This window comes from Podarcis pityusensis, assembly GCF_964106645.2.
Source record: "Podarcis pityusensis genome assembly, chromosome: 2".
Taxonomy (NCBI): Eukaryota; Metazoa; Chordata; class Lepidosauria; order Squamata; family Lacertidae; genus Podarcis; species Podarcis pityusensis.
The window spans coordinates 115,427,736-115,442,324 of record NC_138029.1 but is presented as its reverse complement, the minus strand read 5'-3'; the positions used below and the strand labels follow the sequence as shown (position 1 = coordinate 115,442,324).

Genomic DNA, 14,589 nt, shown 5'->3' with positions numbered 1-14,589 from the left:
CATATTTATTTACCTAAACTTTATAAGCTGCCCCATAGTAGAAGGACTCTAGGAAGCCAGTGTAGCATAGTGGTTAGAGTGTTGGGACTAGGACCTGGGAGGTCAGGGTTCAAATCCCCACTCAGTCTTGAAGCTCACCAGATGACCTTGGAGTCAGTCACAGCCTCTTAACCTACCTCACAGGGTGGTTGTGGGAATTAATTGGGGGTCTACTTAGTGGAGAAAAGGGTGGTATATAAATGCATTAAGTTCTCCTGAATATCTAAGTAAGAAAGCTGGAGGGGCCAGCCAGGTCGAGACGTCAGTCGCGAACACGGTATCCAAAAATCTCAGCATGGTCGCAATTGGACCTGCGCCAGTTGCAAAAAGCGCCTGGGGGATTTTTAACGCTGGAAACTGGGTGATCACACAAACCCCCAACCAGAGGCAAAATGCCTAGAACATCCTGTAAAAAATAAAAATAAGATAAAACCTGGCAACCCCTTCTCAAAATACAGGAAGGCCCACCCCCAACCCCACATTATATTATGGAATGGCAAATTTCTGGACATTTATCCATATACTGTACACTAGTGGCCAAAATTGTGTAAACCTTTTGGAACATAGGTAAAGGTAAAGGACCCCTGGACGGTTAAGTCCAGTCAAAGGCGACTATGGGGTTGCAGCCCTCATCTCTCTTTCAGGGTGAGGGAGCCAGTGTTTGTCCACAGACAGCTTTCCGAGTCATGGGGCCAGCAGGACTAAACTGCTTCTGGTGCAACGGGACACCGTGACAGAAACCAGAGCACATGGAAACACTGTTTACCTTCCTGCCACAGTGGTATCTATTTATCTACTTGCACTGGTGTGCTTTCGAACTGCTAGGTTGGCAAGAGCTGGGACAGAGCAACGGGAGCTCATTCCATCGCGGGGATTCAAACCGCCGACCTTCCAATTGGCAAGCCCAACAGGCTCAGTGGTTTAGACCACAGCGCCACCCGTGTCCCTACTAGAACATAGAGAGGACAGTGGAGAATGGTATTACTCCAAAAAGAAAAAAAAGTGGTGTTATGAGTAATCAAACCTTGGAAATACACTCTTTCCAAAATTGACCTTTTTCGAAATGGGCTTTTGTCATGATTAAACAATTTAAATGGCAAGTTCACAATATAAGCACCTTGGAGCATTGCTTGCTCATAATATGTGCCATCTCTTTCTCCCCCAGCCCCCCCCCGTGTGTTTGGACATCGCTGCATGCAATCCAAACAGAATCCTCTTTAAATTCTTTTATTGCAGTGGTTTATAAAAATTAAACATCCGAGTGTTTCTCTTAAAAACAGGTCCTTTAAAAAAAACATTTAAATCAGCAATAGTCAAAAGGAAATAGGAGACGACTGCAAGCAGATGAAAACGTTAGCAGGGACAGAATATGCCAAATTAGAGGGTCTATCAGAAAAAATAAAGAACAAATCAAAACAGGAATTTGTTTCAAAATGGGAGGTTTTCAAAGAATATCTGAAAAATATAGTAGTTTAAATTCTGTTGCAGCATTTGAGGAACTTCAGTAATAGTTGCAAGGTAGATATAAGAAATTGGATATATTAAGAAAAAGTTTAATTATGATAAAAGTGTGTTTTGGCAATAAGTAATATGAAATCGAAATATGGAATAGATGGGAGGTTGGGTCTTTAGTGTTAAGACTAGTGTGTTATTTGGTATTTGTGTTTTTTTCTTTTTTCTTGCTGTATCAATAAAAATCTTAAAAGAAAAAGAAAACATTAGCAGGATTTTAATCTCACTTGGAATGTAACAAATGGTATGGATAATATGGAGTGATATAAAATGTAGATTAAGGAATAATATGCAGTTTTAAATGTTAACGATAGGACCCATGAAAGGGATTGGGGGGGGGGGGAGCCCTGAGATTCAGAGTAATCTCCATATACGGAGATGTATTTGAACCGTTACAAAATTATATTTGTAGAATCAAATAAAAATTAATTAAAAAGGAAATAGAACACATGTAACTTGTGCGTGTCTACACACAAATGTTTTAAGCAGGCGGCAAAAATAGCACAGTGAAGGAGCCTGTCCAATGTCAATATGAAGGCAGTTCCAAAGAGTGGATGCAGCCACGCTAAAATATCAATTTCTTACAAGTACAGAAAAGCGTGTGGCACCTGTCGGAGCACCAGTTCTGCAGGTCAAAGGGGTTGATATGGTGCAGCTGTAGAACCAGCAAACCACCAACTTGCTCCGAAGCGACCGAACGCTCATTAACTTACAGCCTGCAAACTGCAGACCACGATTTTGCAATGACGCCGGAAATCGGCGGAACTCCTCCCGCAGGATCAAGACGCGGGGGCGTGTCCGTGTAAGAGCGTTCCAAGAGCCGCTGATTGGCTACGGCGTGGAACGCGGTTGCCCCGCCCCGCAGTTTTTTCATTCATAAAACGTCCCGCTTGTTAGCAGGGCGGCCGCCTGTGAGTGTCGAAGCTGCCCGAGTTTTTGGCGCAGATTTTGATTTCGGGTCTTTCAGCGCCTCTTTTTTACTGCTGTGGCGTCTCCGGTGGCTTAGATCCAGGCGGCCTCACCTTGCTCACCTCCGCCAGGTGAGGGACTTTGCAATTGGCTACTTTGGGTGGACTTGGGGAGGGGACCCCTCCTTTTGGGGAAAGGATGAGTCAGAAATCTAATAAGCAAACCTACAAATATTTGAAGCGCTCCAGATGGAATGATCTAAGCTGGTTTGCTTCTCAGCTTTATTCGGTGCAGAGACTCATTATTCAAATAAGGCTGCTGCTATCCTTTTGGCAAACTCTGCGTTCAACGGAGTAAAGCTTGCTTCTGAGTAGACATATGTTGGATTGCATTGTAAGTGTGCTCAATACTGTATAGGCCTATTTGCCAGCACGTTGCAGTTCTTTATTACATTATGGTAGTTATTATATTATGGTAGTTATTATTATTACTATTATTAATACTTTTCAGATTCATACATTTCAATAATTTTAAAATCATTTTGACATTTCAAAACTTGACTTCCTTCCCTCTCTTTCTGCGGTTCCTTAAATTTATAATATCTTCGGCATATCCAAATTCATTTAATTTGCTCATTTATTCATCTTCTTTAAATATATACTCTTATGAAACTGCCGGTTATTACAATAATCCTGCCAACGTTCTTATCTATTCACAATTTATTCAATAAACCACTTCCACTCTTTTATGAAAAGTTTATCTTGATTTTGATTTCTTATTCTTCTAGTAAGTTTCACCACTTCTGCATTTTCCGTAAGTTTTTGTATCCATTCTTCCTTTGCTGGGATGACGACTTCTTTCCATTTTGGGGCAAGTAACATTCTTGCTGCTGAGTAAGTTTCTATACAGATTCTGTCCCTATAATTCCCAAGAGAAAAGCTTCTGGTTTTTTTATGAACGTTATTTTCAGACATTATGGTAGTTCTTACTTACGATCATAGAATTGTAGAGTTGGAAGGGACCACGAGGGACATCTAGTCTAACCCCCAGCAATGCAGGAATCTCAGTGGTTTGCTGTTCATGTTAAAGCCTGTGATTGTACCTCTTGTATGGGATATTCATACCGATTCTAAATGTTTTATAATAATAATAATAATTTATTATTTATACCCCGCCCATCTGGCTGGGTTTCCCCAGCCACTCTGGGCGGCTTCCGAAAGAGCACTAAAATACAATAACTTATTAAACATTAAAAGCTTCCCTAAACAGGGCTGCCTTCAGATGTCTTCTAAAAGTCTGGTAGTTGTTTTTCTCTTTGACATCTGGTGGGAGGGCGATCTACAGGGTGGGTGCCACTACCGAGAAGGCCCTCTGCCTGGTTCCCTGTAACTTGGCTTCTCGCAGCGAGGGAACCGCCAGAAGGCCCTCAGCACCAGACCTCAGTGTCCGGGCAGAACGATTTTATCAGAATTTATATACGGCTTGCTTGGCAAAAGAAAACAACAGTGCCTTAAAGCCATTTATTGTAACATGTTCCCTAATTTATCTAGGCCAGGAGGTATGTTCCCTTTACAATGCCCTGTTTCAGATTAAAGTTCACGGTGACCATAAACCTGCACCTCTTTTCAAGCTGCGGCTCTTTCTGAAGGAGGAAACATCTCTCTCTTGACAGGAACGAAGCCATGGCTGACGAGAAACGCAGGAAGGCATTTCAGCAAGAGGTCACCTGCCCCATCTGCCTCTGCTACTATACCAGCCCGGTGGTGCTAGACTGTGGGCATTGCTTCTGCCGTATGTGCATCGTGAGATGCTGGGAGGAGCCGGGCAGAGATTCCAGGTGCCCTGAGTGCAGAAGCACTGTTGCGAGGAACTTGAAGGTGAGCAGAAATATCTCCAACTTTGTTAAGATGCTCAGGGACTGGGACGCTTCCGCAGAGAGAGAGGCCCGAAAAAGGAGGTCGGAATGCCAGAGGCATCAGCAGCCCTTGGATTTGTTCTGCGAGGATGACCGTGTCCCCTTCTGCGGAGATTGTGCTGGACCCCAAGAGCACAGGGGCCACAGAGTGGTCTCCGCGGAAGAAGCCGTCCAAGTATACAAGGTAAGAATGAGCGGTGGATGGGAGTGGCCCCTTCAGGGTTCAATGCTGCTCATAAATCTGTTCAGTGGCATAAAAACTCAGACTTGGGAGATTGCAAAAATCAATTTGGGACCAAGCATCCAATTCTCTTTCTCTCTCTAGATCAGGTGAGGGGAATCTTATGCCCTCCTGATGCTGAGAGCCAGTGTGGTGTAGTGGTTAGAGCAGGCATAGGCAAACTCCGGCCCTCCAGATGTTTGGGACTACAATTCCCATCATCCCTGACCACTGGTCCTGTTAGCTAGGGATGATGGGAATTGCAGTGCCAAACATCTGGAGGGCTGGAGTTTGCCTATGCCTGGGTTAGAGTATCAGAGTAGGAGACCAGGGTTCAAATTTGCACTGAGCCTTGACGCTCACTGGGTGACCTTGGGCCACTCACTGCCTCTCAGCCTAACCTACCTCGCAGGCTTGTTGGGAGGATTACATGAGGAGGAGAAAACCATGGACGCCACCTTCAGCTCCCTGGAGAAAAGGGTGGGATAATGAATACAGTGGTACCTCAGGTTAAGTACTTAATTCGTTCCAGAGGTCCGTTCTTAACCTGAAACTGTTCTTAACCTGAAGCGCCACTTTAGCTAATGGGGCCTCCTGCTGCTGCCGCACTGCCAGAGCACGATTTCTGTTCTCATCCTGAAGCAAAGTTCTTAAGCTGAAGCACTATTTCTGGGTTAGCGGAGTCCGTAACCTGAAGCGTATGTAACCTGAGGTACCACTGTAAACAAATACATAACACTACAACTCCCATCAGCCCCAGCAAGCATGGGCAATGGGAGTTTGGATCATTGGCCCCTGGAGGTTGTGAACCGCCCTGAGATCTCCTGTTGAAGGACTGTATCTAAATGTAATTATTATTATTAATAACAATGAAAGCTTAAGAGCAAATGGTCCCCCACACCTGCTCTACGTGACTGTTTTGATGGGCTTGTGCAATGGAAAACTCAAGAAAGACCTTTTCCTTTCCTTCCAGGAACAGATCAGCAACTGCTTGGTGACTTTGAAGGAAGAGAGAGAAACACTTCTGGTCTATAAAACAGAAACAGAAAGGGAAAGGCAGCACCTGATCGTCAGTATCGCCAGGACTGGGAAATGAATGAGTTCTAGAAGCAATATTTTTTTGGAGGGGTGGGGGAGTTGAATATTAAATACATCCCACCAGATGTCAAAGAGAACAACAACTACCAGACTTTTAGAAGACATCTGAAGGCAGCCCTGTTTAGGGAAGCTTTTAATGTTTGATGCATTACGGCATTTTAATATTTTGTTGGAAGCCGCCCAGAGTGGCTGGGGAAGCCCAGCCAGATGGGCGGGGTATAAATAAATTATTATTATTATTATTATTATTATTATTATTATTATTTATTTGTTATACAAAGGATCTGGAGCCATTTTTCCTGGAACAGATTATAAGGTAAAGGTAAAGGGACCCCTGATCATTAGGTCCAGTCATGACCGACTCTGGGGTTGCGACGCTCATCTCGCTTTACTGGCCGAGGGAGCCCGCGTACAGCTTCCGGGTCATGTGGCCAGCATGACTAAGCCGCTTCTGGCGAACCAGAGCAGCGCACGGAAACGCCGTTTACCTTCCCGCCAGAGTGGTACCTATTTACCTACTTGCACTTTGACGTGCTTTCGAACTGCTAGGTTGGCAGGAGCAGGGACCGAGCAATGGGAGCTCACCCCGTCGTGGGGATTCGAACTGCCGACTTTCTGATTGGCAAGTCCTAGGCTCTGTGGTTTAACCCACAGCGCCACCCAATACGCTCTTTGATGATCCAGCAAAATCCCTAATCTTGTTGCTGAAATAACTGGATACACAATAACACATGACCCCAAGACACTACAGCGAGTTATTTGGACAACTTGGAGGTGACACAAGGACCTGGTCTCCTGGCGCCACCATTTCTTAAGCCAGGTTGTCTCAGTGACTCTGACTCTCATTAGTCAGAAAGAGACAGAGAACAGGACCTCCAATGGCAGAGATCAGGAAGCCCATGAAAACTGAGCTTCCCTTGCAGTTTTGTTCCTCACCTCATCCCCAGGGATCTAGGTCTTCCAAACCATCACCAGGGATCTGGATTCTCGAGGCCAGTCTATTTAGCCTAGCTGTAAACAGGCTAGGAATATTATATTGAAGTGGATAGGCCAGGATTAGTTTAAATTTTATTTTTATTTTTTAATAAAATTTTTTATTGGTTTTACAAATTAGCTTTTCATTCACAAAAAAGAAAAGTACAATCCAAAAATAGAGAATTCTCCAAATTCTCCGACTTCCACCCTCCCTTTCGTGGGGTCCACTAATAATCATTTTCACTGCATATTATATTATCTTCCATATATCCATACATCTCTATTTTCTCCTATAGTTCTTTTCACATTGCAAGCGTCATTTCAATCCTAATGTTTTTAACTGTTTACAATGTTCTGTCAAATATAATATAAATTTTCCCCAATATTTTATTGTCCTGATAGAATAAGCCTTAAGTTTTAGAGCCACTGGTTTCCTTGGAAATGGCTGGTCACCCATAACAAGTGTTAATTCAGAGAGAATATTTAAGGGTGGGCCCCGTTATCCTTCAGGAAACTCCATTCCCTGCAAAAAGCTGATGTGATATTCAGGACAGTTCAGAAGGGACCTTCCTAGGGAAGCTTTTAATGTTTGATATATTACAGTGTTTTAATATTTTTTGGAAGCCGCCCAGAGTGGCTGGGGTATAAATAATAAATTATTATTATTAGTATTAGTATCTCTTGATGCCGCGAAGACCAGCTATATTCCTGAAAATGCCCTCCTTGCCCCCTCTCATCCCCCAACCTCACCCACCCAACTCTTATCTGTGGCAGAGGCAAATAGAGAAAGAGAGAGAGAAGACGGTGGCCGAGTTCAGACGTCTGCACCAGTTCTTGGAGGAACAAGAGGACCTTCTGCTGGAGAAAATGCAGGAGCTGGAGGAGGAGATTGCAAGGAAAAGGGAGGAGCACCTGGACAGGCTCTCCAGGGATCTCATACCCCTTGAAACTCTCATCCTGGAGATGGAGAAGAGGCTTCAGCGGCCAACCAGTGAAGTCCTGCCGGTGAGACTGTGAAATAATAATAATAATAATATATAATTTTATTTATATCCCGTCCTCCTCAGCCGAAGCCGGGCTCAGAGTGGCTAACAACAGTAAAAGTAACACAATTTACATAAAATCACAATCAGTTAATTGAAATATATTCTAAAATCAATTCATTCTAAAAAAAACAAGCAGGCCAGACCCCTTTGCGGGGCAAGGCTGGCTCCAAATCATTGTGTGCCTCTGGCTATGTAGGGTGGCAGCCAAGGCTGTAGCAGACCAGAGCAGGAAAAACATCAGATGAATTCATCTTAAGAAACCAGAAGCAGTTTTGCTAGGGATAACAAGGGATGAATTAAAAAAGGAAGATTACAAACTATTCATGTACGCAACGAGCGCCGCTAGAATCTTAGTGGCTCAGAAATGGAAATCCCAAGAAATCCCAACTTTAATGGAGTGGCAGACAAAAATGTTTGAATACATAGAACTGGCGAAATTGACTTATAAGATCCGGAACCAAAAGGAAGCAAAGTTCGAAAAGGATTGGAGTAAATTTGTTGAATTTATACGGAGTAATTGTAAGAATTTAAAAACTGTAGCAGGATTAATGTAAATCTTGTAATGTGGATGGAGTGTAAATAAGAAACTGTAAGAAAAGATTTGAGACATGAAACAGTTGAAGGGATGGAAGGAAGTCCGGGTGCAATAAGGCGCAGGGTAAATAAGAAGACATACAAATTTTTGAATGTAAGAGTATTTATTTGTTGTTGTTACAAAAAAAGAAAATATTTTTAAAAAATATTCATCTTAATGCAGAGTAGAGACGCCTACTTAAAGTAAATGGGATCGGACATTTTCTGCTCTTTGCTCATGGTTGGTTGTCTAATGGCTTCCAGTGGCTCATTCCTGCCCCGCTTCTGAGCTTCCCAGAGGTTGCTGTTGCCAAAGGGAGGCTGCCCTTTGCCTTGGTTTGATCCATCAGGGCTTCCCTCCTGCTTCCTTTTAAGAGGTTGTGTTATCTTCTGGGGCTGCATAATTTCCAGCGCCGAGGGCCTTCTGGCGGTTCTCTCATTGCAAGAAGTGAGGTTACAGGGAACCAGGCAGAGGGCCTTCTCGGTAGTGGCACCCGCCCTGTGGAACGCCCTCCCATCAGATGTCAAAGAGAAAAACAACTACCAGACTTTTAGAAGACATCTGAAGGCAGCCCTGCTTAGGGAAGCTTTTAATGTTTAATAGGTTATTGTATTTTAATATTCTGTTGGAAGCCGCCCACAGTGGCCGGGGAAACCCAGCCAGATGGGCGGGGTATAAATAATAAATTATTATTATTATTTAGTCGGGTGCTTATACTTCATCCTTCAGGGCATGGGGTTGGGTGGGGATTGTAGCCTGATCTGGCCCAGGCACTGAGCTCCCTTTTCTTTCCTTCTTTTTGCTGCAGGATATTGGAAGCCTTTTGAAGACGTAAGTGGATCTCACTCATTTTCCTTTGTTTCATTGGCAATGGTATGCCTAGCAGGTCGAAAACATGGTGGTGTTGAGGTTTGTTTGCCCTTAACCATCTAATGCCTTTTTACAGGCATAAATTGGTGTCTTGAAGTTGAAACCTGCCCTGTTTTCATTCCAAAAATCACTGGTTTTAGCAGTGCTCCTTACTGTCTGTTACATCCATTTGTATCTTTTGCTGCCATGGCAGTTTTGATGTCTTCTATTATCACATGGTGGCCTTCCACATCCAACACAGAAATTCTGGTAACACTCTCCGATGTCTCTGACTTTCCATTTTGACAAGTGGCTGTTGTCACTCTTTCCCCTGCCTGTGATTTTTGTGTGGTTTTAAACTGACCTCTGGCAAACCTCTCACTAGGTCTGGGCGTTATGTCGAAATATCATCCCAAACCGTTTGAAGTCCATATCATGCTATCAGTTTCTTTCTTTTTTTAAAATAATTTTTATTACGTTTTCCATTTTACCAATCCAATCAGATCACATTATTCCAAATTATACAAATACATATCCTATAGTCCAAATGTTTTGCCAAATTATAATTTTTTGTTGGGGCTTCTTATGCTTCAAGTTCAGTGGGGTCCAATCATCTTATGTTTCTACTGCCTTGAGTGTCCAATAGTCCCTTCTTTAAATCTTCCTGTTGTTATCCTTCCTTCTTTCATAGCCTTTGAGTTGTTTCCAAAGGCAATAATATGCTTCTGTGTGAAATTTGTATGACTCTCCCTTTTTTTTTTTTTTTGCAGCTGATAAGTCTGTTATTTGCAGTATATCCTCACACGTTGCTGTTTATGCCAAATCAATCCAAAAGTTCTTCTCTGGTGGCAGACGCCATCTTCTCTCAGTTCCGATGAAATAAAATCTAGGTGTTCGCTCATTAATTTTCTCAGACAGGTTTCATCAAACATTAGTCTTTCCAGGGGAGATTTGCCAAATCGAACTTGAAGTACAGATATAATAACAAATTAAGAGCTCGCCTCCCCCATGACTATTTGTCACTGCAACTCGGTCTATCCCATAATGGTGGATCCCAATTAAAGAGTGCGTCACATCACCCTTCCGGAGAATCTTTAATCATGCTATCCGTTTCATAGTTTTTGATCTGGCAATATATTGCAAATTATGAGATATCTCTCTCTCTCTCTCTCTCTCGTGTGTGTGTGTGTGTGTGCACGCGCGCTATGCAAAAATCACAATGTGGGGGAAACTGTTCAGACATTTTGATACATCAGTATATTGTGATGTTTAGCTGTTGATATTTCACGAAGTTGAAAACCAAATATCACCCAGCCCTAGTTCTGACAAGGAGCTGAGAGGCCTCCACTTAGCTAAGTAAAATGTCATCACAATATGGATTAGTTAGGGATACCAAACATCAGAAGGTGTGTTATAAAGAGTTAGGCCATTAAAACAATATAGTGGCCATACCTCTTCCTTCCATTTATTTTTGTTCAATGCAATCTAGGACTTTGGACCAGATGGAGAGCTGTTAGGATTCTTTTGTTTTGTTTTGTTTTAAGGTTTGAGGAGAGAGAGGTGATTAAGACACCGGTGGTTTTTTCTCCTGCATTAAACTGGAGGGTGTGGGAATTCAGTGATATGAACCCATTTCTGGAAGGTGTCATACAGGAATTCAAAGGTAAGGAAGAATGGTGACAAGGATTTTGTGCTGGCTGTGATTTTGGTCCAGATCTGAGTGTGTGGCGAGGCGCAAATTCCTTTGTAATGTTGCCGGGGACAGGACAATTGAGAAAGCTATTATTGTTCATTAGTGGAATGGGCTCTGCTCAACATTCCTCCTGCAACCTCAGCCCATAATTTTGTTCTTCAGAATTGTTTTGAAGTTACTCTTCAGTTCATCTTTCCAGACACTGTAGAAACCATACCAGTGTGGTGCTGAATCTCTCTTCCTTTTCCTTCCCCAGACGCCCTAACATCTGATCTGAAATATCTGAAGAAAGGTAAGCAGTGAGGTCTGATAAAGCTCTGGATATTAGGCCTACTCAGGGTTCTGATTCTCTTCTCGTTCAAATGTGGGCAAAGTCTGGAAGAAAGAGGCGCATCCTTATCTTCAAGGTGGTGTCTGATTTTTAGGGTGACAAGACAGTTTCCCAAGACAGTTTCGAAGTTCGGGATGTTTGCTGATCCTTCTCCCAATGGATTCTTAAATATTTATATTTTATTAAGTTTCTATACGGCCCTTCATCCGAGGATTGCAGGGTGTGGTTTACAATACAGTTGTACCTTAGTTGTCAAATGCCTTGGTACTCATACATTTTGGCTCCTGAACACCGCAAACCTGGAAGTGAGTGTTTTGGTTTGTGAACTTTCTTTGGAACCCGAACGTCCGACGCGGCTTCTGTGGCTTCTGATTGAGTGCAGGAAGCCATGCCTTGGTTTCTGAACATTTTCAGAAGTTGAACGGACTTCCAGAATGGATTCTGTTCAACTTCCAAGGTACGACTGTACAGTGGTACCTCGGGTTACAGACGCTTCAGGTTACAGACTCCACTAACCCAGAAATAGTACCTCAGGTTAAGAACTTTGCTTCAGGATGACAACAGAAATCGTGTGGCGGCGGCAGGAGGCCCCATTAGCTAAAGTGGTACCTTGGGTTAAGAACAGTTTCAGGTTAAGAACAGACCTCCGGAACGAATTAAGTTCTTAACCCGAGGTCCCACTGTATAGAAAACATTAAAATGCATCACAGGGCAACAACTGGATTATGATCCCTGTTCTCTTCTGTTTGTTCCCCCTCCCCACAAAAAAACTCCAATAGCAAAAGTGACTCTGGATCCGGAGACAGCTCACCCCCAGCTCATCCTGTCTGCGGATCACCTGAGTGTGACGTGCGGAGATATGTGTGAAGAGGTGCCCGACAACCCAAAGAGATTCAACCAGCTCACGGTGGTGTTGGGGAGAGAGGCGTTCACAGAAGGCCGATATAGTTGGGAAGTTACTGTGGGGAATGAGGAAGAATGGGCTCTTGGGGTGGCCCGGAAATCTGTGAGGAGAAAGGGCATGTTCAACTTCACTCCCCAGGAAGGGGTCTGGGCTATGGGGAAGTGGAGGGGTCAGTACAGGGCCCTCAGTGATAATCCTTATCACTTGCACCCCACTGGTGAGCTCAGAAGGATCCGAGTGACTCTGAACTACACTGGTCAGCGAGTAGCCTTTTTCGATGTCGACAGAGGAATCGCCCTTCTTGCCTTTGCAGGGGGTTCCTTCTCCGGAGAAGACCTTCTCCCCTTCTTCTGGCTGCAGGAAAGAGCCCATCTCAGGCTCTCTCCGTAGAACAGCCAAAACAGTGCAGGAGGTCAGAAGAAAAATATTGCACTTCTGCTTGCTGGGTGGTTATTTGGGGGGGGGGGGGCCAGCAACTGGGAGTTTTGGAAAGACCTGGGGAAAACAATCTCAGCGCATTTGAATGACAAGTGAATGCCTAGAAGGTACAAAATGATATTATTCCCTAATATGGATTCCTTCTCCCCATGGCCCCCCAAAATTGACTTACCACTTCAGACATGTCAGTGCTACCTATGTGCCAATAAATGCCATCCTCCAGGGTAAGTTTATTTGGGGGTGGGGTTGTGATTGAACTATTGTGATCATTGTGAAAGTGGACAATATTTCATTTTATAGCACTTTTTCCCTTAAAGAAAATCGGCAGTTTGTTCAGCAAAAGTATCACTGTATTCTAAAAAAAAATCTAGAATTCAATCAAGAGATGTTTTTGGCCCACGTGTCCATCTTGTGTACTTGTATTAATGGGTTCTTTTGATTTCTTTAGACTGTAAAAGCAGACTGTACGTATGTTTAGCTCTTTATAATAAAATAGTATTCTTATTTTCCGAAATAGATGTACTTAAAGTGTCTTGCTTCAAAATACAGCCAAGCCATGCTAAAATAAAATGGTGTGGAGTAATATAGTAAAATTTATTAGTGTTAATGAAAATCTGGGGTGATAAGGGTTGCAGCCCGGAAAGCAGCTAACGTAGCACCAATTTTTAGCAAGAGATCTGGGGGAATCTTGGAAATTACAGGCCGGTTTGATTAACAGCTGTCCCAGGGAATCTGGTGGAAAGTATTGTTAAAGATTAAAATAGCCAAGTCTATAGAACAGTGTTTTCCAAACTTGGGTCTTCAGCTGTTTTTGGACCACAACTCCCATCATCCAAAGCTAGCAGGACCAGTGGTCAGGGATGATGGGAATTGTAGTCCAAAACAGAGAACCAAGTTTGGGAAACCCTGATATAGAAGAACAAGCCTCGCCAAACCAGGAACCAGCATGACTTCTGCAAGGGCAGGTTGAGTCTCACAAACCTGTTACGAGTTCCTTGAGAGCATCAGCAAGCAGGTCAATAGCAACTTGTAAGGTCACCATACAATTATGAGCATTTCCCAAGCATGTTAATTGTGATTTAAGGACATTGCTGTTAGGAAGGAGGGGGGGGTGGATCATAGCTATCAACTGTCCCTTATTTGGCGGGAAAGTCCCTTATCCCAGCACTGTGTCCCGCTGCTGTCCCTTATTGATGATGTCCCTTAAATTTCCTGGGTTTCAAAGGAAGCAGCTCTTCTCCCTCCCTCCCTCCCGGCCAGAGAGGAGGGAGGCTCCAACTGTGTTGCTTGGCTGCGTTGCTCACCCAATAAGGAGTCTAAGAACGACTGGGGGGTGGAGCTTGCATGCCTTGTGCCGATCAAATTGGCCGCGTTGCCTGGGGACTCGCCTTTGCTCAGCGCTTCCCAGCGGAGAGGTGACGGTGGTTTTCCTTGCTGCATTCCCTTTGCTGGGTTGCTGCGCTGTGGGAACCACCTCTTGAGGCTTCGTTTGGCTGCTGGTTGACTAAAATCCCTTATTTTGGCTGCTGATCCCTTATTTTCGAGGCTGGTGGTCCCTTATTTTCAAATCTGTAAGTTGACAGCTATGGGTGGGATATATGATCCAGGATATCCCAACTTTACTTTGGAGTTCAGGGATACCTGAACTGCCCTTCCATTTTAGCGTTTCAAACTTCTGAGCAAATGAAGACTTGGGAACTTGTAACAAACCTTAGCATTGAGTGCAAGGTGCTCTTTCCCCTCCTTGTGATTTCCAGGAATTGCTATTAGGGTGCTGGACAATGAATGGAGAACGTAACCATTGTGGTTTGTAGTTACCGATAGGCTCAGTGTCTCTGAAATTACAGCCTTCTTGCTTGGAACTAGAACCAGTGGGGCTGGTTTTTCTGACATGTAATGCATAGATGGGTGGTCTAGAAAGGCTCTTAAATAAATTATTGATTGATTGATTGATTGATGTCCCCTGCCACCTTCCCCTTGGGATTTATAGCAGCTCCAGTGCATTTGCAGATTTCATGTGATTGAAGTCTTACGCAGAAGGAATTCACAAGGAATTGTTAGTGCAGAGAGGCTTGATTGGGTTAAA

At 43.6% G+C, this 14,589-nt stretch overlaps 1 protein-coding gene across 1 annotated transcript; it reads left to right on the top strand.

Moving 5' to 3' along the window:
- Positions 1 to 4,142: 4,142 nt before the first annotated feature.
- LOC308465296 (E3 ubiquitin-protein ligase TRIM7-like) lies at positions 4,143 to 12,919 on the top strand (the record flags this gene model as incomplete). Its single annotated transcript, XM_080985132.1, has 7 exons — positions 4,143 to 4,559; positions 5,569 to 5,664; positions 7,443 to 7,673; positions 9,097 to 9,119; positions 10,682 to 10,800; positions 11,087 to 11,122; positions 11,941 to 12,919. 7 exons carry the CDS (start codon positions 4,143 to 4,145, stop codon positions 12,453 to 12,455), a joined length of 1,437 nt encoding a protein of 478 aa, XP_080841258.1. The 3' UTR covers positions 12,456 to 12,919.
- Positions 12,920 to 14,589: the final 1,670 nt, after the last annotated feature.